The sequence below is a fragment of the Neofelis nebulosa genome, chromosome 7 (assembly GCF_028018385.1).
Source record: "Neofelis nebulosa isolate mNeoNeb1 chromosome 7, mNeoNeb1.pri, whole genome shotgun sequence".
NCBI classification, from domain to species: Eukaryota; Metazoa; Chordata; class Mammalia; order Carnivora; family Felidae; genus Neofelis; species Neofelis nebulosa.
Window position 1 is genome coordinate 132,723,229 of NC_080788.1, and position 22,269 is coordinate 132,745,497.

The 22,269-nt window shown below is 43.0% G+C and overlaps 2 protein-coding genes across 25 annotated transcripts in view; one reads left to right on the forward strand and one right to left on the reverse strand.

The window, feature by feature from the left end:
* GALC (galactosylceramidase) overlaps positions 1 to 2,787 on the reverse strand; it is a 151,405-nt gene extending 148,618 nt beyond the window's left edge. For 5 of the 8 annotated variants that reach the window (XM_058739928.1, XM_058739930.1, XM_058739931.1 and 2 more), the window contains exon 1: positions 2,559 to 2,787. In XM_058739928.1, the coding sequence (XP_058595911.1) occupies positions 2,559 to 2,753 (195 nt within the window). In that variant the 5' untranslated portion in view covers positions 2,754 to 2,787. Of the gene's footprint in view, positions 1 to 2,053; positions 2,481 to 2,558 lie in introns of those variants that run through there. The other 3 variants (XM_058739935.1, XM_058739932.1, XM_058739933.1) reach the window with 2 other exon arrangements.
* A 13,268-nt stretch (positions 2,788 to 16,055) lies between these two features.
* The window catches only part of GPR65 (G protein-coupled receptor 65), a 120,631-nt gene continuing 114,417 nt past the window's right edge, over positions 16,056 to 22,269 (forward strand). For 3 of the 17 annotated variants that reach the window (XR_009264691.1, XR_009264695.1, XR_009264687.1), the window contains exon 1: positions 16,062 to 16,300. The gene's annotated coding sequence lies outside the window, so the exon portion shown is untranslated. Of the gene's footprint in view, positions 16,301 to 22,269 lie in introns of all 17 variants that reach the window. The other 14 variants (XR_009264688.1, XR_009264693.1, XR_009264686.1 and 11 more) reach the window with 11 other exon arrangements.

Below are 22,269 nucleotides of genomic sequence, written 5' to 3' on the forward strand. Positions count from 1 at the left end.
TTCTTTGTTTTAAAGATCTTGGTTGAGGGGCTTGGGCTGAAGCTCAGGTGGTTGGAATCCGACTTCTGCTCAGGACATGACCTCATGGCTCCTGAGTTCAAGTCCCACGTCGGGCTCTTTGCTGACAGCTCAGAGTCTGGAGCCTGCTTCAGATTCTGTCTTTCTCTCTCTCTCTGACCCTTCCCCGCTCACACTGTCTCTGTCTCTCTCTCTCAATAATAAATAAATATTAAAGATCTTGGTTGACTTCAGTAACTGACCATTTAGGCTGCTTGTTCTTTTTCTTCCTGTACTTTAAATTCCCCCTCTTAAGTTTTTTTTTTTTAATTTTTTTTTTTAACGTTTATTTATTTTTGAGACAGAGAGAGACAGAGCATGAACGGGGGAGGGTCAGAGAGAGAGAGAGACACAGAATCTGAAACAGGCTCCAAGCTGTCAGCACAGAGCCCGACGCGGGGCTCGAACGCACGGACCGCGAGATCATGACCTGAGCCGAAGTCGGCCGCTTAACCGACTGAGCCACCCAGGCGCCCCCCCCCCCCTTAAGTTTTAAATTCACCAATGAGTGAGCCGCAATAAAAGCAGGACCCCAGGTGTTTTCTCTCTCTCTCCCCCTCCCCACAATCTTTTTTTTTTTTTTAAGCTTATTTATTTCTGAGAGAGAGCACGCAAGAGAGAGCATACGCATGCACACGTGAGAGGGAAGGGCAGAGAGAAAATCCCAAGAGGCTCCAGGCTGTCAACACAGGGCCCAACTAGGGGCTCAATCTCATGGTTCGTGAGCCAAAACCAAGAGTTGGAAGCTCAACTGACTGAGCCACACAGGGGTTCCTCCCCCACAATCTTGCTGTGTGGCCCAGGTGTGCCACGTGCTTGCCAGGATCTGTCAATAGCACCTCCCCTTTTTTTCAAAGTTTCCTGATGATTATTGCCGAGGACATCTTACAACCAAAGTAACAGTCATAAGGGCGAGTCCAGTCACAACACTGATTATCAGGAAGCTGAGATCAGTACAAAACATCCATTCAGCAAGCAAGCAATCAAGCTAGTTCTGAATTCATCTGAATATACAAGCTCCGTCTGACTCAACCCAACAAACAACCCATTCAAGAGTTAGGCCTTAACATTATCAAATAAAATTAGCTCTAGCTGTGATTTGGGGTACAATGGAAGGGGATAAAACAAAGACAGGAAAAAGGTTACAAAGGGCATGTGACAGAAATTTTTAGAGCCAAGAACAATCATGCTACTAAAGCAAGCTCCCAGGCCAAGAGGCCACCTGTCAGCAGGACCAGGGATCTCAGACAATTACCAGCTATGCCCACACAATTTTACACAAAGCTGGAATGGCCCCGTCTCCCTTCACGTAAGTCTTACACAATGCCCAGGTAACATGAACCCATCCCAGTTGTCACAGCCAAGAAAGGATTAAGACATGACAATTAAACACAGCTGATATTCTGGATGGGATCCTGGAACAGAAAACGGGCATTAGGAAACAACTAAGTAAATATAAAATATGAAAGTATGGATTTTCATGTTATCACTACTGGTGGTAACAAATGTACTTTACCAATGTGGGATGCTGATAACAGAACATGGCTGCAGCGTATTTGAGAAATCTGTACTGTTTTAGAAACTTGTCTGCAAGCCTAAAACTATTCTAAAGTTAAATTTACTTAAAAGAAAAAAGCCTCTCAATACTTAGTATGAGAATCAACTGGTGTATTCGTTGAAATGCAGATTCTCAGGTCCCAATCCAGAACTACAGAATGGGGAGTACATTTTAACAACCATAACAGGTGATTCTTACACACCCTAAAGGTGGGAAGCCACCCTGGCTATTGGCCCAATGTTTCCCCCTCCCTGCACACAAAAATAGCCACTAATGAGACACATAGGCACCGACTTTTCCAGCGGGCAACTCACCCCACCTTGGGCCTTGACCACTGCCAATAAACAAAGCCCCCAACACTAAACAATCCTAGACTACCATTTGATACTAGCATAGTCTAGCATTATAAACAAAACAAGTCTCAGACTGGCCTCTTACCTTCCTAAAGAGGCCTTGAGGCACCTGTCTTGCCTCCCAACACAAACATACTGTGCACTGGCCCCTGTGAAGCTAGCCAACTGCCCGCTGCACTAGTGGTCCAGGGCGTCCGACTCCCCAACCCGCATTGAAGCATCCTTTTGGAAAGAGAGATGCTCCCCGGATCCTTGGCCATTTCTGGAGCGACCCTCAGGAATGCCCTCTCCACGGCAAAGGGAGCCCAGGCTTGTACGAGGGTGATGGTGCGAGCCCCAGCCTTGTCACTATCGACACCTGTCACTCGGTGGATCTCCGGATCCTCGTCTATTAAAACTGTCTCTACATAGAGGTTCATCTAAAACGAGCAGGCGCGGTTCCAACCCCGCACGCGCCCGCACCTCTGGCCGACGGGCGGCCGCCGGCAGCCGGGCCGCGACGGGAGTACGTCGAAACGCCAGGCTGCGCCGCAGGGGCTTATGGGGCGCCCCCCTGGCAACGCCGGCGCATCCCACCGCCCGCCGCTCACCCCGCCGCCGCTGACCGCGCCGATGCCATCGAACTCCCGGCCCAGCCCGTCGGAGTCGTCCAGCACGTACGTGCCGCCGGGCACCAGCAGCGCGCACAGCAACAGGGGCACCGCGGCGCGGCCCGCCGAACCCGCGGCGGCCGTCATGGCTTTCTCTCCGCGTTGCCGGGAAGCCTGGGGTAGGCGCTCAGCCATTGTGTGGGTCACATGACTCCGGCGCCTCGGGAGGCGGGTCCTGTCGTCGCCATGATGGAGAAGGGCAGGAGACTGCTGACGCCGGCGCCGCCATCTTGAGTGCGGGCCACACGTCGGGGGCGATTGCTGGGAGATAGCTGACCCAGAGTGTCTGCTCCGGCCCTGTGGAGTGTGGCCTTCATGTGTACTCACTTCCCTGCGCCTCTTCCGGCCTCACCTGCTGGGGCACGTTAGCTCAGGGGAGATGGATGTCCAAAGCCAGCCGAGAGAACTGGACCTTCCTTAACATCTCGGGGCACATTCACCACATGCCAATCTATGGCAAAGCAAGAGATTGCTTGAAGACCCAGCTTGAAGCCCCCACTACGTCCTAGTTCAGGTGTCTGTCTCCTTGGTCGAATCACTTAGCTTTCTGAGCCTGAGTTTCCTTTTGCGTAAGATGAAACAAGAGCAGCCGCCGGGGGACATGGGATTAAACGAAATACAAGGTAATAGGCGCTCGGTAAATCCGAGCTGAATGCGTTGCACACTTGGCTAACGTTAGCTGACAGGGTTCTCCATTCTGGTAATCATTACGTATATTTGGCGTTTAGCTTCATCAAGTACCTTACGTAGCCCGTTGACATGGTTCCAGGCAGATAACCCAAAATCGATAGGGAAGTTGTGAATTGTCCTGGGATTCTGCCATTGCAGCGTCAGTGTGAGATTTCTGATTTTCTTGGTATCTGAGCAAACTGAAGAGACTGGCTGCAGAGAAAGCATTTCTGATCCCAAATCTGCCTTTCGCATACCCATGGAATTGGTTTTCGGTATCTACACAAGCCCTGGAGACCCCAAAATGGCAAAGAGAAGATCCAAAGACTATAGGACATGTGAGCCTTCATCTATAGGGTCCTATTTGGAATCAGATTGTTTTTCCCCTTAACTACAAACTTAAGTTCCATGATCACAATTATACTAGGAGGAAAAATCTCCCATCTGTGCCATCCCAAAAATGCAGTTGTCAGGCCATTCTGCCATCCGTCCTTTCTCAGTGCATGATAGCAATGCTTGCTGTTTCTCTTAAATTACTGTAGATCTATTTTGGTTTACTAAGGACGGTCCCAGCTTATTTCTATTGTTCTAACAAATGTTAATAGTGCCCCTTTCACCCTCAAAGTGATCTGGCTTGGGGCATCCCCGGGGAGGGGGGAGGGGTGGGGGGGCGGAGCTCAGTGGTTCAAGGGTTTGACTCTTTTTTTTTTTTTTGAGGGTTTGACTCTTGATTTCACATCAGGTCATGATCTCTCTGTTCCTGAGATCCAGCCCAGCACTGACAGTGCAGAGCCTCTTAGGGATTCTCTCTATCCCTCTCTGTTCCTCCCCCCACCTCTCTCACTCCCTCTCTCTCAAAATAGATAAACTTAAAAAAGTATTCTGGCTTGGATGATAAATTATATGGTCCTGTATACATGGGCCACTTTTTTCTTTTTCTATTTCTTCTTTTCCCAATACAGCACATGCCTGAACTGTACCTTCTCTATCCATTCTGTGATAGAAGACCATAACTACCCAGGTTCCATAGATTGACCTTCCCAGAACTCACTCTGATCCACCCCATCTAACACAGTAGTTTTTTTTTTAATTTTTTTTTTTAACGTTTATTGATTATTGAAAGACAGAGACAGAGTGTGAGCAGGGGAGGGGCAGAGAGAGAGGGAAACTCAGAAGCAGAAGCAGACTCCAGGCTCCAAACTGTCAGCACAGAGCTGAACGTGGGGCTCGAACTCACAAACCGTGAGATCATGACCTGAGCCAAAGTCGGACGCTCAACCGACTGAGCCACCCAGGCGCCCCCTAACACAGTAGTTTAAGCCAGAATCTGAAAACCAGTGGATGCAAGCCACGGTAGAGCACACCACAAATATTTGTATACTTTGTGATATCTGTAGAAGAGGAAACAGAATATTTAACAGAAAACATGTTCTCATCCCTAGGACATATCACTAGTTCCTATTAGTCCATATACCAAAGTAATTTTACCTTACCACAGAAAATATCTCCAGTTTCAAATTTCTAATGTATATTCAGGACACCATTGGAAAAGAGAGTTTCTAATAAAAAAGCAATTAAATCTGAGCCAAGGAAGAGAGATTCTTGGGCTTCAGGACACAGCAGTCAGATGTGCTCAGGAGGTAAGATAAAGGGAAATAGCACTTTTCAGACAAGTGTTCATGTGTTCAGCTCCCCCTGTTCCTGTGGTTTTTGTGGTGTGAGATAAACAAGAGGAGAAGTGGTGTTCTCAGTTCTCAAATTTCAGGTGAGTTTTGAAAGTGAAGACTTTTTCTCCTAAAGGACAGTATTTTTGAGTATCACAGCTGTACTTGAGTCACAGCAAAATCTCTCATTCTTTGAAAGTGTCGAATGTGATCAAAATCAGACGGTCTCTTGAGAAAGATGAGAGATTTTGCCTTTCACTGAAAGGTTATTGATAAAGTCTGATAGTAGTCTGTTGTCTCGCCTTAGAAAACGGCTCTACTTTTGGAAATCTGAATTCAGCCATCATATTGAAGGACAGAGGCCAAGTCTTTTCCCTCTCTGTACTTCCTGAATGCAGTGTCCATACCTCAGAAGGTACTCAAAATATATTAGTTGAATTGAACTTAAAACAAAAAAAAAAATCACTGGGGGCGCCCAGGTGACTCAGTCGGTGAAGCGTCCAACTTCGGCTCAGGTCATTATCTCATGGTTCCTGGATTCCGGCTCCACATTGGCCTCTGTGCTGATAGCTCAGAGCCTGGAGCCTGCCTTGGATTCTGTGTTTCCCTCTGTCTCTGCCCCTCCCCTGCTTGCATCTGTTTCTCTTTCAAAAGTAAATCTTTAAAAACAAAAATCACTGTGAAAATGGTACCTCAAATCACTGGGGTAAGGATGGAACTTTTTAAAACATATGGAGGGGCCATATGGCTCAGTCAGTTAAGCATCCGACCCTTGATTTGGGCTCAGGTCATGATCTCATGGTTGGCGGGATGGAGCCCCCTGTTGGACTCTGTGCTGACAGCATGGAACCTGCTTGGGATTCTCTCTCCCTCTTTGTCTGCCCCTCCTGGCTCACAAGCTCTCTCAGATAAACTTGAAAAATATATATACATATATGTGTGTATATATACACAAAATATATATACATATGTATACACACATATACATATTATACATATATTAATGTATATAACATATATGTGTATATGTATGGAGACGCCTGGATAACTATTTGGAAAACGATCAAATTTGAGATCTGTGCTTCATACCACACATAAACTACAAATGGATAAAGCTCTAAATGTAAAACGTGAAACTTTACAAGTTCTAATACAAAGCATGGGTAGATTCCTGTAGAACTTGGAGGTCTAAGTATCACTTAATGTCTGGATACCAAAAAAATAAAAATTTGGTTTAAAAAAATCACTGAATAATCATATAAAGGGATAAGGAAAAAGGATTATTTACAAAAGAAAGTAGAAACATTCCTTAATGTAGAATCTCCTGGGCATAAAAGAGTATGAAGTATATTCTCTTCATGAACTGTCCTGTAGCATCTGCTGTTTATCTGATTTTTCCACTTTGACATATGTTGCTTGATCGCATTTCATAATATCACCCTGATCAGTGTAAAAAATGTATAGGAATTCTCTTAATTCGGGACTTTATGTGAAGACAATAACAATAGTTCATAGGACAGAATCGACATAATGGAATAAATTATATATTGTGTACTAAACATTTTCTTAAGGATAACTCATAAAAACTGCCATAGCAAAGAGCTATACTGTGGCATAGTGGTTAGAATCAGCCCTCGAGTCCCAGCCTGCATAGTGTCAAATCTCTCATACCACCTACCAGCTGTGTGATTTTCGCCAAGATACTTTCCATCTTTGGACTTCAGTTTACCCATCTATAAATAGAGATGATGATAGTAATTAGTTGGTATGAAGGCTAGCTGAGTTAATATTCATACAGCACTTAGAAAAGTGACCACCATAGGAGCACCTAAGGTGTCTCAGTCACTTAAGCCTCCGACTCCAGCTCAGGGCATGATCTCACAGTTCATGAGTTCAAGCCCCACTTCGGGCTCTGTGCTGACAGCTCAGAGCCTGGAGCCTGCTTTGGATTCTGTGTCTCCCTCTCTGTCTGCCCCTCCTTGTTCATCCTCTGTCTCTCTCTCTCTCTCTCTTAAAACTAAACATTTAAAAAAAGTGACTAGCATATACTACATGCTACAGAAGTGTTTATCATATAAATGACATAAATGGCATACAGATTTAAGTACAGTATAACTTGTAACTTGACTGCTCTCCACAAAACTAAGACAATTCTGGAGGAAAAGATTATTCATGTCTTTGTACTACTCTGAATTTTTTTTTTCCTATTTTTGTTATCGACAGTCATTCAAGCCCATACCCCATATGGCTGATTCCCCAGTGTGCGAGTCTTGGTGGGAGGCAGATTCCCCTCCTTCAGGAGGGAAGGAGCCAGATCCTCCCTCTTCCTGCCCCCAGCAGTGAGAACTCTGCAGTGTCCCTCAGCCAGTGCCTTGAGCCTGTGACTTTGATCATGTAAGGGTAGCTAGACAGATGTATGAACAGCCAAGCACCCCAGACCCTGTCAGAGTCCAGTGGAGGCAGCGGCACAGAGGCTCATCAGAGGAGCCCCGAGTGCCCCGAACAGTACGATCAAAAGTGGCGTCCTAACATACGGCTCAGGCACGGTGACCTGAGTGGTCTTTCTGGTCCTCTGGCTCTGGCCCATTTTCACAAGCCTGGTTGGGCAGCCTCAGCAAGCAACTCTGTGTTGCATCCTGAAGGCTTTCTAAGTCCTTCATTTTCTGCTCAAGTTAGCCACAGGTGGTGCTGTTGCCCACAGCAAAGAACCGTGACTAACACTCCAGGTTACAATCCAGAGCAGAGGCAATCATCCAAGAGTTCTCAGCCTCTGTGTCTGCATTTCCCCCCGCTTTAAAATGCACATCTCAACTTCACCACCCCCGGTTCTTCCACTGGTTGTTGTTACTGTGTGGATCTGCTCAAATAAGAGAACTCCAGGAAGTTTTGCTGTCCTCCGATGTTTCCACTGGTGATATGGCTGTTCTTTGGATCGTCAGTACCATTTTCTGCACTGCCGCCAGGGGAAGAATTCTAGAATCCACCTGATCCCAAATCCTAAGCACGAAGAAAATAACAGTGCCAGAGGTTCCCACCACTCAAAAGATTTTTTAAAACATTTAGTGTTATGCTGTCCAACAAATATAAGGCAAAGCACATATGTAATTTGAAGTTTTCTAGTAGCCACATTAAAAAAAAAAAAGTCAATTTGAGGCACTGGGTGGCTCAGTCAGTCAAGCATCTGACTCTTGGTTTCAGCTCAGGTCGTGATCTCACGGTGGTGGGATCCAGGCCTGTGTTGGCTTCCAGCTGGCAGTGCAGAGCCTGCTTGGGATTCTCTCTCTCTCTCTCTCTCTCTCTCTCTCTCTCTGCCCCTGCCCCCCTCACACACACACACACACACACACACTCTCTCTCTCTCTCAAAATAAATATTAACAAAACAAGTGAGATCCATTTTAATGATCTATTTTATTTATTCCCAAATATCCATATATTATCAAATATGTAATTGATGTAAAATATATCAATAAAATAGTTTATGTTCTTTCTTCATATTCAGTTTTCAAAAACCTTAAGTGCATTTTACATGTACAGCACGTCTCAATTTGTATTAGCCACATCTCAAGTGCACAATAGCCACATATGGTCAGCGGCTCCTGTATTGGACAGAACAGATCTAGTATGTCCTGGGCCCTGGGCTAGGCACACTCAGTAAATATCTACCTCTGCGGCTAAAGATAAAGCTGAAGAATATCCGTTCTTTGCTAAAGCTGCTATAACAACATACAACAAAATGGTGGTTTAAACAACAGAAATTTATTTTCTCACAGTCCTGAACTTCAAGATCAAGTTGTGGGGAGATCTGGTATCTTCTGAGGCTTCTCTTCTTGGGTTGCAGGTGGCCACATCCCTCTGTGTCCTCACATGATCCTTCCTCTGTGCTTGCAAGTTAATGATGTCTCTGTGTGTGTCCAGATCTCTTAAGGACACCAGTTCTGTATATTGAACGTATGGTTGATCCCTGATCAATAAAGTTACAACCAAAGTCGTAAGGAGAATTTAGAATTGTCTTCAGAAAATTTAAATATATACTTTAGTGTCCAAGGGAAAATGTATTGCATACACAACACACCACTGCATGTTTTGAGAATTCACAACTGTGTGCACATAAGTCCAAAAGACTGGAAATCGGAAAAAATAGTTCCCCATCTCTTTTAATAGACTGTATTAAAGGTAATCGCTTGCTCTTCCCAGGACACACCCGACAGGTGCTCTATTCTGTGACTTGCCTCATCCTATTATGGTTTGAAAATATCCTTTCTCCCATATCTAAATGTGTAAAGCCTTCTCATTTTTAAAGATCCATCTCAATGGTCCCTCCTTCTTTCCTTTCCCTCGATTTATCTGTTTAAAGTAACCTTCGCTTCATCTAATCTCTCAGGTATCTTCTTTACAAGACTCTAAAGTCTGATAAAGGGGAAGTCCGGTGTATGATTCATTATAATTTCTATTACAGCAGCGTAGTGTTATGCTATGGCAGGCAATGTTTATTCATAATAGACCTAATAAGTGTTAACAAATATTTGTGGAAAGATTCTCTGAAAGAATATTTAATCTGAAGGTTCAAAATAATACCTCTTTCAGCTGCTGCCACAATTCCCCCCCGGGGGATTTGGCCCACGTGTTTAAGTTGTTAAAATGCATTAGCCACAGAATCTTTCAAGAGATCATGTTTGGGTTGCAGAAGGAATAAAGCAGGCGGGTCCAGGCCATCTAAGAAAGGCAGGGAGGGGGGTGGAAAACAGAATGGAACTGAGAGGTTTAACCAAGTTACCACTGTACTCAGAGTGGACCCTGGTCAGAAAAGAGGCCCTATGAAAACATGAACTGTGACAAATGACTCTCGTCTGACCCTACTGGCTTAGCCTGGGCTTCCGTCTCTGTTTTCTATTTGTAATTCCAGGGGCCAGGACTGGAATTAGAGGTTAGCTCAACCTCGGGGCATTCACCTGGGCCTGACATCCTTCCTCCCCAGTTGTTGCTCGTCTCCAGGGGCCAGGCCAGATGCTTCTTTCTCTGCCTGCCACCCTGAGTCCCGCGGTCAGTGGTATGACCAACTGTCTACCCCACCTCTGTCCTTTTTAATGTGGTTGGGGTATTGTGATATAGTAAGAAATATATATTTGGCCCCCAGTACCTGACACAGGGTTCCTAAAACCCCCCATAATTTCCTGAGTGAAAGAGGTAATAGAAGCATCTTTGGTTATGATTTTTGGTCTTAGTCCCTGGTTCCTGATAGAGGTTCAACCCTTGGAATCTGCAGAGTGATGAGTATCCTCTTCCTGCAATTGAGATGACCTGTGGCTTATGGCCCCTGGAAAGCTTCAGGATGAGGCCTGATCACCAGAAATACCCAGGGCAAGCCTAGAGGATTAGAAACTTTAGCCCAACTTCCCCACCTCCTGGAAGGGGAGAGGGGCTAGAGGTTGAGTTAATCACCAGTTGGCCAAGGATTTACTTAATCATGCCCGTGTAATGAAACCTCCACTGTCTGTTGCTGTGTAACAGATTATCTGAAAATCAGTAGCTTAAAGCACCAAATATTCAGTGTTTCTCACTGTTCCCTTCTGTAAGTCAGGAATCAGGAGCACATTAGCTGGGTGGTTCTAGCTCCAGATTTGTCATGGGATTGCAGTAAAGATGTTAGAAGGAACCATAAGCATCTGAAGGCTTGAGATTCACTTCCGAGATGGCACACTCAGGGACTCACCAAGTAGACAATTTCTCACGGCATGGTAGCTGGCTTCCCTCAGATCAAAGAGAGTGAGGAGGAAGTCACGAGATCTTTCTGACCATCACTTCTGCTTTATTCTATTCACCAAGAGTGAGTTGCTAAAGTCTAGCCCACACTAAAGGGGAGGGGAGAAAAGAATCTGTGAACATGGCTTAAAATCACCACACATACTCATGATGCATATTAGCAAACCACTCATATGATACAGTATTAAATATTGCAGTAACAAATATTGGGTGAATTAAATTAAGTAAATGGGTATTATAAAACACCATAAGGGATGTGCTCAATTACTGCACATTTGCAAAGATATTTTGGCAGCCTCTAAAAAAGCACCAGGGAGAATGAAGACTCTAGCATTATTTCCTGTAAAATTGCAAGTATTTCTATCTTGGATTTTCACTATAATCTCTGCTCTGTGCGTTCTATGGATTTTTTATTACCAGCACATTTGGGTAACAGGACCTGTCTTCACCAGTCCTGATACCATAGAGCCCACTCCAATCAAGTTGGCTGCACATCCTCCCTCCTGTGTGTCCCTAACCCCTCAGCCCCAGCTGACCCAAGTTTTTGCCAATCATCTGTACCTCACTTCCCTATCCTTTGGATCGAACTTCCTTAAATATTAGAATATATTGGCCTTGTTTAAACTTGGATTCATGAAATGCTTTTTGGATCTTAAATCCTAAACTATTAGCTGACTGTCCCTACCATAAGCAGACTCAACAGAAACAGAAGTTTCCACAAGGATGTATACTTATTACCCTGCCTTCAAAAATTAAGTTAATCAGCAGTTTGCACACCCACAATACATCAGAGGAAACTATTTGGAGTTAGTTAATATCCTTCTTAACATTTTGTTAAGTTATTTCAATAAGTGGACATAGTAAAGGCCATTAAAAGTTAATTATGTAATTTATAGACGCCAAGAAATACATATTAGATCTTCTAAAAAGGTAGTTAAGATATTAAAGCCTCTAGTATTCAGTTTAGTAACAGATCTCCATTTTAACTCTTACTATACTTAAGCCTGTCTGACTTGACACTGAAGTCAAAAGCACTTACAAGTCTGAAATGACAGGCTGTATTAGCTCAAATTTTTTTAAAAATGCTGGAGCCAAAGAAACTGATGGTACAATGATGCAAAATGGAATTTAATTACTGGTGAAGAGACATTAGGGTTAAAGTAACCAAAGGCAGGAATTTAAACAGAGGGGTTTCCTCACTCCCCTCTTTTCAGGGGTTCTGTTCTCTCCCTCCCAGTCTCTTGCCCAGACACCCATCCCGGACACCAGCTGGTCTCAAACTCGGGAGCATCAAAACTACTTGGATGACTTTAGAACACACACATTGCTGGACTCCCACCTGAGCTCCTGATGCCCTGGGCCTGGGGACGGACAGACCATCGCAGCTCTCAAATGTGACATGAGTCACATGACATTGATGCTGCTAATCCGAGAACCATATCTAGAGACCCGTGGAGGCAAATGATTCCAATCTCAGGCCAGGACCACAGATGCAAGAAACAGAACATTCTCTATCTTTTGTAACTCAGCTAAAATTGTGTTTTAATCCCCCATTCTGCCAGGGCAGTGGAAACTTAATCGCAATTAATTCAGGGTCCAACCTCTCCTTCCTCTGGGTTCCACCTGTATTTGCCACAACACGGTACCCCAGACTGGTGGATTAAACTATAGAAATTCGTTTTCACACAGTTCTGGAGGCGTAGTCTAAGATCAAAGTGCTGGTAGGTTTGGTTTCTTCTGTGGCCTCTCTCCTTGAATTAAAGATGGCACCTTCCCCCGGTGTCCTCGCGTGGTCTTTCCTGGGTGCACATGCACCCCTGGTGTTTCTTTGTATCCCAGTCTCCTCTTCTGATAAGGACACCAGTTGTATTGGATTAGGGCCCTTCATTTTAACTTAATCACCTCTTTAAAGGCCCATCTCCAAATACAGTCACATTCTGAGGTACTAGGGACTAAGGCTTCAGCATATGAATTTTGGCAGAGGGGTGAAGGGACACAATTCCGCCCACAGCGCCAGCTGAGGTCCAGGGAATTCTCACGTTGTGAATGCTTGAGGGTGGTAGCTCCACTCTTGTATCTCAAGGTGACCCCCTATCAACGCTGGCCTCTCCCAAGATGCCCTCCTTCCCTTCTGGTCTTCAGTAGTTAGGCCGTGCAGGACTCAACTGGAGTTGTCCCTCATCTATGGCTGCAAAGCTGCCTGTGTGACACACTGGGCCCCTGGCAGCCCCGTGACATGGGCAGAGGCCTGCCGTCACTTCTGTGTGCCCTGCGTGGCCTTCCAGAAATGATTCTACTCCCCATGTGCTACACTGGGCACAGGGGATCTTGCTGAGGCTGCCTCCAGCCTGTCCCACACACACCCTTGTGTCTCGCCACCTGGACTTCACCCTGGACCTGAGCCACAGGGTCACTCTTCTCCCCAGACTGTATAGCTCATCTGGAGTGACTGACACCCCACCCCACTGCAGGGCTTGCTGGGGAAGGGGTGCAAAGCAGTCAGGCTGCAAAGTCCCTGTCTCAGATGCCACATCTGAGCTCTCAGAACTTCCTCTCTCACAACCAAGTCCCACCCCCACAGGGCAGCCCCTTTCCTGTTCTTGGAGGCTCCACTTTGTCTCTATAGGTACCCTCCCAAGCATACTGTCTGGGCCTCAGTCCTTTCCAGTCTCCTAAGCTGTAGACATATTTTTGAAACTCAAAACCTAGGACTGTCTTTCTCCCCCTGACCCTTTACTCTTCTGCCAAAAATTCCTCTTCTGATGCAATAAATGCAAAATAGCTCATTGCATTGGGTGGAGGCAGTAAAGGAAACACGGCTGGGAAAACACAGCAGTATTTCAGAACATACCCTGCCATGCCTACTTGGCTGCTTTAGCTCGCGAAATTGCACCAGGCAGGCCATGTGGCCAAGCAGAGGACCCTTCATCAGCAGATTAGGCTCTTGTGCTGTCTGCCCTGTGGAGACGTTGGAACCAGGCAGAACCACATTCTCTTCTTGTTCCCCATGGGTAGACAGAGTGCCCTGCCACTGGCTCGGGCTGGCCTCAGAAGAGCAAACGCCTGGCAGACCAGGAACACCAGCCCCCTCAAGGCGGTGTTCTGAACACCTGCCACGTGGCTTTTTTCCACCTTGTAGCCGTTAAAATGTCCCAGAGACTCGATGCTCTGAAATTTCCAACTGCTTATGAGATAGCCCTGTGGTTGAAAACACCGTATTGCCATATATTCTGGACTAAACAAGAAGCACATTTCCTATAAGTCATTCAGCGTCTTACGGTGTAGAACAGGCAACGTTTTAGCACAGGAGACCTACAGTTTTTCTCCTATTTAATCTGAAGTGAAAGTTTGATTGTGTTTCTTGTGTCTCATGACTATATAGCTTTTTGTTCTGAAGAGCATCATATATAAATACTAGACATGAATATGAATATACCTTTTCCCTAAAAGCAGAAGTGTAGTCTATTTAGATAAAATAAGACATTGTGAGGGCCGTGGCGTACCTGTGCACAGAAGCTACAGACAAGCAGATGTGTAAAACCAAACAAAAATGAGAATTGTGGAGTAGAGCCACAAGTAAACTGAAATCATACTTTCATTTCTGTAAAGTCTTAAGGTATTTGTTATTAATTTTCCAGATTATACTTAAATTTGTCATTATTTCAATAAAAAGTATTCTGAAGTTTTAATTTACTATATGCTAAATTACTTGGCAAACTCTCATGTACTTTATAAATGTGAGTTCTTAATTTTATTATTCTCCATGAAAAACCTATAAAGGAAGCACAGAAAATCCCATTATATTTGTGTCACGTCCTGAATAACTCCAAGATTAAAAGTCTTGGTTATATCACAAGATCGTCTTTTCTACTTCTGTGTAGAAAACAAACAAACAAACAAAAAAGGCTACCAAGAACATCCTCTAATGTCCTTTTACGGAAACAGACTCAGATTGTCATGATTATAGTTTCTAATTTTAAGTCACATCCATCCCACATTAATTCTATCCTTATAATTTGTCCCCTTCATTTGTTTTTCTTTTTAGTTTTTTAATGTTTATTTATTTTTGAGAGAGAGAGAGAGAGAAAATGCGAATGGGGGAGGGGCAGAGAGAGAGGGAGACACAGAATCTGAAGCAGGCCCCAGGCTCTGAGCTGTCGGCACAGCCACCCAGGCACCCCTCCCCTTCATTTGTAATAAAGATTTATGAGAACCAGGTTCATATGTGATGTCTCTGACTTTTTTATATCTCAAAAGTTCTGGGAGTTAATTTCACTTCATATTAAAGCATTTATAGACTTGGCAGCAAATGTCAGCATGTAACGTGCTACATGAGGTTTCATTAGAACAATTCATGTCTTTCTCATACAACCATGTTACATAGAATTATTGATTTACCTAAGCCAGTTAGCCAACTGGTTTTAGCATGGTTTTTAGCACTCCCGGCCTTCTGTTCCAAGAGGACAATCAGAGAAAATGATCTACAATAGAGGTGCCTTTCTTTCTCTCTCTCTCTCTCTCTCTCTCTCTCTCTTTCTTTCTTTCTCTCTCTCAAAATAAATAAAGAAACAAACAAACAAACAAAAAAAAGAGGAGTGCCTGGGTGGCTCAGTTGGTTGAGCATCCAACTTCAGCTCAGGTCATGATCTCACGGTTCACAAGTTCGAGCCTCACTTTGGTCTCCGTGCTGACAGCTCAGAGCCTGGAGCCTGCTTCGGATTCTGTGTCTCCCTCTCTCTCTGCCCCTCCCCCTCCTTTCAAAAATAAACATTAAAAAAAATTAAAAACAAAAAAATATCTACAATAAAATACTATATAGCTAATCCTGTTGGTCCCTTAAAAAGGAAAAAAAAAAGATTTCACAAAGGTGCCAGGATTAAGCAAGGGAACATGCTCATTATACACCCAACACCCACTTTTCCTCAACTGCTTTTCTCCCAGGAAGTGCATCATGCTGAATCCATGTAGACCATCCTCTCCTATGTCACACATTCCCATAACTCATCTTTTCTTTTTTTCTTCTTTCTTTTGTTTCTTTCTTTCTTTCTTTCTTTCTTTTTTTTTTTTTTTTTTGGACCTCTTTTGGAGTACTACTTACCCAGTTTTGCCGTTGTATCATGGTGATCCCTGAACATGCCTTTCTCTTTCACTAGGTGATGAGCTTCTCGCATGCTATAGCCAGGTCCTAAATCACTCCCAGCACAGTGTCCTAAGAATGTAATAGATGTATGTGTTGACAGACTAAATGAATGAGTGAGTGATTACATGAAAGTCTAGCACGTATTCTATTAAATAAAACACACCGAGTATCAGTATACATTGTAATTAAGATGCGAAGAGGAGAGTCAGTCATGAAAATTATACTACCATAAGTAAGAAACAAAAACAGCTTTTAAACTATTTAGGAGACTGTCTTTGGTCAAACTTGAATAATGAACATCCTTCTTACTAAGATGCTGCTTCCTCATTGTTTTATGTTGAAACACAAGTGTAATTTCCTGTCCCTTCACAGTGTTGTTTCTCATCTCGGTGCAAGCAGATTTATCTGGCTCCTCGGTCGACAAAATCATCTCCTCAAGAAACATGGGTAAGTGTAAGATTTAACAATAAAATAATATTTTTAAGTAGATAACGACTCAGGGACGGTTGTCAGTAATGCTCACAATCTTTTACCAAGTTTAGGCTACAGAAATGCAATAAAGCAGAACTTTATAAGACAAAGAGAAATGAGGCTGCCACATGGTTCCCCCACTTCTGAGCAGTGGTTAAAGGGTGTCAGAACTGACATTTAGAAATAGTTAGGTAAACCTATTGATACACAAAAGAGGAATATTTATGCTCCATTCCCTTTCAGGAAACATCATATTGGCAAACTGAATTAAGAGGCTGTGAGGAAATCTACCAGCTCCCAGCTATAGAACTACCCATTTCCTCATTAGTACAATGGTCTCATGATACCTTTTATATCATCAGAAATAATGTGAAATTTGGAAATAGTATTTCTAGTATTAATAAATATTAAGTAATAATGCTTACTTAATAAGTGACCATCAGTGTCTGAGACATAGTAGTCGTAATAAGTAGCTAGTAAACTGATCAAGGAAGGCAAGTATTTCCTATAACCTGTAGGAAAACATTTTATCTTTTGATGATTGTCATCAATGATTTGTACTATTTGAGGAGCTGGTTAATAACAGATATATTTTAATGCACTGGGGATTATCTTTTTTTGGGATTTGTCAAAATTAGCAACTTGCCCACATTTCTCAGCAGTGGTTCTAAAAACAATTTTGTCATAATTTTATTAAAAGCAGTAAAAATAATGTCTGAAAAAAATGTATGAATGATGAGAATTACGTATTCCATTAAAATCTCAGAAGCAAAAAACCCTCAGATTCGCACAAATTAATTTAACAACTATTATCTACAGAGCTTGGTATCATATGTGAAATGTCACTGTACAATGGATGGATAGAGGAGGAAGGGGCACCCCTCAATCTCTCAATCCTGGTCCCAAGGAGGGATATCTTCGTGGTTGAGGTGTTCTCCCCAGACATGTGAGCCTGGTGATAGATGGGACACTGTGTAGCATCAGAGTTCCATCCTAGTAGCTTATTCAGCTTTTTGTGTATCTCAGACTTTTTTCTAGGATCATTTTCCTTCTTCACTTTCATCCTTTAAAGGTCTTCTTAATGAAGATTTTGGGGGTAAATTTCGTCAGTAGTAGTTTATTATCATTATTATTATTATTATTATTATTATGTGTGTGTGTGAGAGAGAGAGAGATTGGAGCAGAGGGAGAAAGAAAGATACTAAGCAGGTTTCACTCCCAGCACGGAGCCCAACACGGGTTCAGGGATCATGACCTGACCTGAAATCAAGAGTCAGATGCTCAACCGACTGAGTCATCCAGGCACCCCAACTGGTAATTTATCTTAAATTGTCCTTAATTTTGCCCTGGTTTTGAAATTTAGTTCTGTCAGATATTTAATTATAGGATTACATACATTTTCATAGCAGTTTGGAACTATCAACCCACTGTCTCCTGGTTTCTGTTACTACTTCTGTGAAGTCCTTTGTCTCTGTAAATTTTACTCTTTGTAGGTGCACCATTTTTTCTCTCTGGCCTTCTGTCTCTTACTCTTGGATCCTCAGCTTCATTGCAGGGTGTCTACATGAATGTAGATTTCCATCTTTGTTTGTTTTTAATCCTATTTGGAATTTGCTGGACTTCATAAATCTGAGGATTCCATCCATGTCCTTCATCAGTTCTAGACAGCTCTCAGTGATTATCTTTTCGAACGTTGCCTCTTTCCTATTTTCTCTCTTCTTCTATCCCTTATGGAATGCCAGTTAAACATATCCTGAACTTTTCACTTTATCTTCCATGTCTCTTTGGTATTTTCCCATATGTTTCACACTGGTAATTTTGTATTATTTCTTTATTTTTTTAATGTCTATTTATTTATTTATTTTGAGAGAGAGAGAGGACACAAGTGAGAGAGGGGAGAGAGAGAAGGAGAGAGAGAATACCAAGCAGGCTCCACGCAGAGCCCAACATGGGGCTCGATCCCACAAACCTTGAAAATCATGGCCGGAGCTGAAATCAAGAGGCAGAGGCTTAATTGCGCCACCCAGGCTCCCCCTGTATTATTTCTTTAGATCTATCTTGCAGTACATTAATTTTTTTATTCAGCTGAAGCTAATCTCCGTATTAATTTTTTAAGTTAAATTATTACATTTTTCATTTCTGGAAAGCCTTTCCCAGTCGCTCCAAAAATATGCCTACCCGTCTTTTGAAGTCTCTTCCTCCCTACTCATGTGTTCAAATTCCTTTCTTTATTTGTTATTAAACACACTTGTTTTGTGTTGTGTATCTATTAATTTGTTAATAGATTTGTAAATTGATTGTATAATCTATCTCTTAAGGTTTTGTGGATCTGCTACTCATCTTTCTCATTTTTGTTGAATCTCAAACATAGTGGTCAAATGTGTGTGTGTGCGCGCACGTGTGTGTTTTAATGAGCTCATATTTGTTAGAACTCTATCTGTGAGAATTCTTTTTTTTTTTTTAATTTTTTTTTTTTTTAATGTTTTTTATTTATTTTTGGGACAGACAGAGACAGAGCATGAACGGGGGAGGGGCAGAGAGAGAGGGAGACACAGAATCGGAAACAGGCTCCAGGCTCTGAGCCATCAGCCCAGAGCCCGACGCGGGGCTCGAACTCACGGACCGCGAGATCGTGACCTGGCTGAAGTCGGACGCTTAACCGACTGCGCCACCCAGGCGCCCCGAGAATTCTTTTTTTTTTATTTAATGTTTTTATTGAAGTATAACGGACACACAATGTTCCGTTAGTTTTAGGTGGACAAAATGGTGACTCAGTAGCTCTGTACATGATTCTGTGCTCATCGCAAATGTAGCTACCATCCGTCACCACCACACAGCCCTGACTATATACGAAACAACTGACTGTATTTGCTAAGCTGTACCTTTCATCCCCCACGACTCCTTCATTCCATAACTAGAAGCCGGTGCCTTCCTTTCCCCTTCACCCAGTTTGCTCATCATCCTGCCCCTGCCCTCTGGCAACCATCCATTTGTTCTGGGAGAATTCCTCACAGAGAAGCCTAGGCTGAGCTTTCCTCAAGGGACAATTTGTATGTACTCTTCCAGGTGCCTAGAATATTCGTTTTTTCATATAGCAATTTTTTTTTTTGGTGAATTCATTTTCATATTGTTTAAATTATTTATTGTTTTGGCTTCTATGAATTACTTTTTATATATGAGATAAGAAGTAAAATCCTGTCAGTTCTCAGGAAGGCCTCTATGCTCCATCTGAAGGTAATACAGTTGTTGGTTGGTTGTCAGGATTCTTTATATCTCATCTCACACAGCCTTTGATTCCACTTTTTAACTTTATAATTGCAGTGTAGTATACATGCAGAAAAAGACACATGTCCTGAGTGTACAGCTGGATGAATTGAGTGTCTGCAAACCGAACTTGTTCACGGAATCAACACTCATATCAAAAGCCAAAACGTTACAAATTCTCAGAAGGCCCCCTCGTGCCCTCTTCCAGTCATTACTCGGCCCCTCCCCCAAGATAACCAGCACCTGATTTTTTTTTCTGACAAATGTTTAATATGACCCTCTGTAACCAAAACAAACCAGAGTTTTTCCACCTAATGTGCAGCAAGTCAGTTAAAACTGTCACGGAGCTTTTGAAGTGAAGAAAGGTAGGCTGTTTATTGGTGTGGTGCCAGCTAGGAAAATGGGGAGCTAACCCTCCTCAGTCCTGAACTCCCCAGTGGCTTGCACGTGAGAGGTTTGAAGGGCAAAATTTGGGACAAGGGTCTCCTGAGGAAGTGGACATTCATGAGTGGAGGACTGTGAGGTCATGTTAGCAGGAGTCTCTTGAGAGGCTGGACACTGTTGAGTGGGGGCCCGTGAAGCCATGCCCGTGAAGCAGAGGTCTCCTGAGAAGGCAAACATTCATTGGGGGCCCCTGAAGTCAGAGGAGGTCTCCTGAGAAGGTGAGCACTGTTGAGTGGGGCTTATGAGGTCTTATCATCAGAGGTCTGAGAAGGTAGCCACCATTCAGTAGAGGCCCATGAGGTCATGTTATCAGAGGTCTCCTGAGAAGGTGGACACTGCTGACTACAGGCCCATGAGGTCACGTTAACAGGTGCTCTGATCCTGCTCTGATCCTGGTCCCCACCAAAGGTCTTTTCCATCTCAAGAGATTTAAATTCTGAAAAATATCTTTATGCTTTCTGTTAGAGATTGCATTAGGTACATTTGGGAATTCTATCTTTAAGGTAGTGCTGATTAACTACTCGCAAGCTAGTGGGGTTGCGTTCGTTCCCTTGCTGGTCCAGCTGTGCCTGCAGGTGGTATGATATCTAGTGTTCCTTCTTGCATCTGAACTGACGAGATAGATGCCGCCTTCAACTCCATATGACTGTTTGCAACAATACAGACATATCATGCTGCATAGGTCTCTATCTCACAATCGGTCTGATGTTCAGTTTCTTTGCTACCACATTATGAGTGGGGAAAGACAATTAATTTCAACTTTGAAATAATTCACAGAGGATTCCGGAAGTGAAAAATAGACTCTTTGAAACTCAGCCTCATGACTCTTAAGAACTGGGAGATTCTTTTGAGTGTGGTAGCAGAATATTTGCTCCTTTTAGTCATCTTTTCTCAAATCAAGTGCAGTAAAAATAAAAGCCTGTCTGAGTGAATCTGCTACGTTATCTGTTATAGAAAAGAAACCCTTGAAATCTGTGGGCACATAACAACACATTGTCACTAAGTGTGAGGACATGATGTAAGGTGATTTTCACAAGTTTATTTGAAGCCTGTGTAGTCTAATAGACAATGTGAAAGTGATGTTTTCTAGAAGACATGTGGTTACTTTCTATCTAATTTACAGAAATGATTTTTCACAAATTATTTTCTTTAATTAGATCTGTTTTTATGGCTAAAAGACTTGTCCTAATCTGTCAGTGCTGGAAACTTCAATAGAAAATAGAAAATATTCTTCTTTCTCACCAAAGCTGGTCTGCATTCCTACAAAAATACCTCAAATTTCTAAGGTATTTTTTTTTTAAGTTTATTTATTTATTTTGAGAGATAGCAAGTGGGGGAGGAGCAGAGAGAGAGAGAGAGAGAGAGAGAATCCCAAGCAGGCTCCACATTGTCAGTGCAGAGCCCAATGCCGGGCTGGAACTCACAAATCCGAGATCATGACCTGAGCCAAAATCAAGAGTCAGGCGCTTAACCGACTGAGCCATCCAGGTGCCCTCTAAGGCATTTTTATGTAAAAAGTAGAAGGCAAAATAGTTAAGAGTCAAGAGGCTTTATTTAGCATTCCAACCTAGGATTATAGCCAAGTTGTACAAAAGATTAGATAGGTATTCGGGGGCTAATTAGTTAATGTGTGGCTCAATTTTAATAAATAGCGCAGAATTGTAGTAAAGGATAAATTGTAACAAACATGCATGCCATTTAATGTGGTGCCCAGCACATAGGAAGCCTTTAATAAGTGGACCACTACTCCGATTTCGGACAAGCATGGATTAACTTTACCTAGTTTTTAATCAGTTAGTACATATTCTTTTGTGCCTGCCTTTTTCTATCACTCTGCATTGTTTCTGAGCTTCAGCTGTGTTATTGGATACAGCAATGATGTGTTCATTTTCACTGATGTATAGATTTCAATTATGTTACTATGCCACAATTTACTTAGTGGCCATTCCACTGGGGGATGTTACAAATAACGCTACTGTGGATATCCTCATTCTACCACGTGCCTTTTGGTAAACATACGTATGTATTTCTGTTGGCCATACACCTAGAAGAGCAATCGCCGAACCGTATATAAGTGTGGTATATACACAAGTGCCAAAGCAGTTTTCCAACCAACAGGACAGAAGAGTCCCAGGAGCTCTAATTCTCACCACAATATTGTTGCCTTCTGTCTCTTTCATTTTATTTATTTTGGTGGGTTCCTAGTTGTACCTCCTTGAGGTTTTATTTTATTTTTT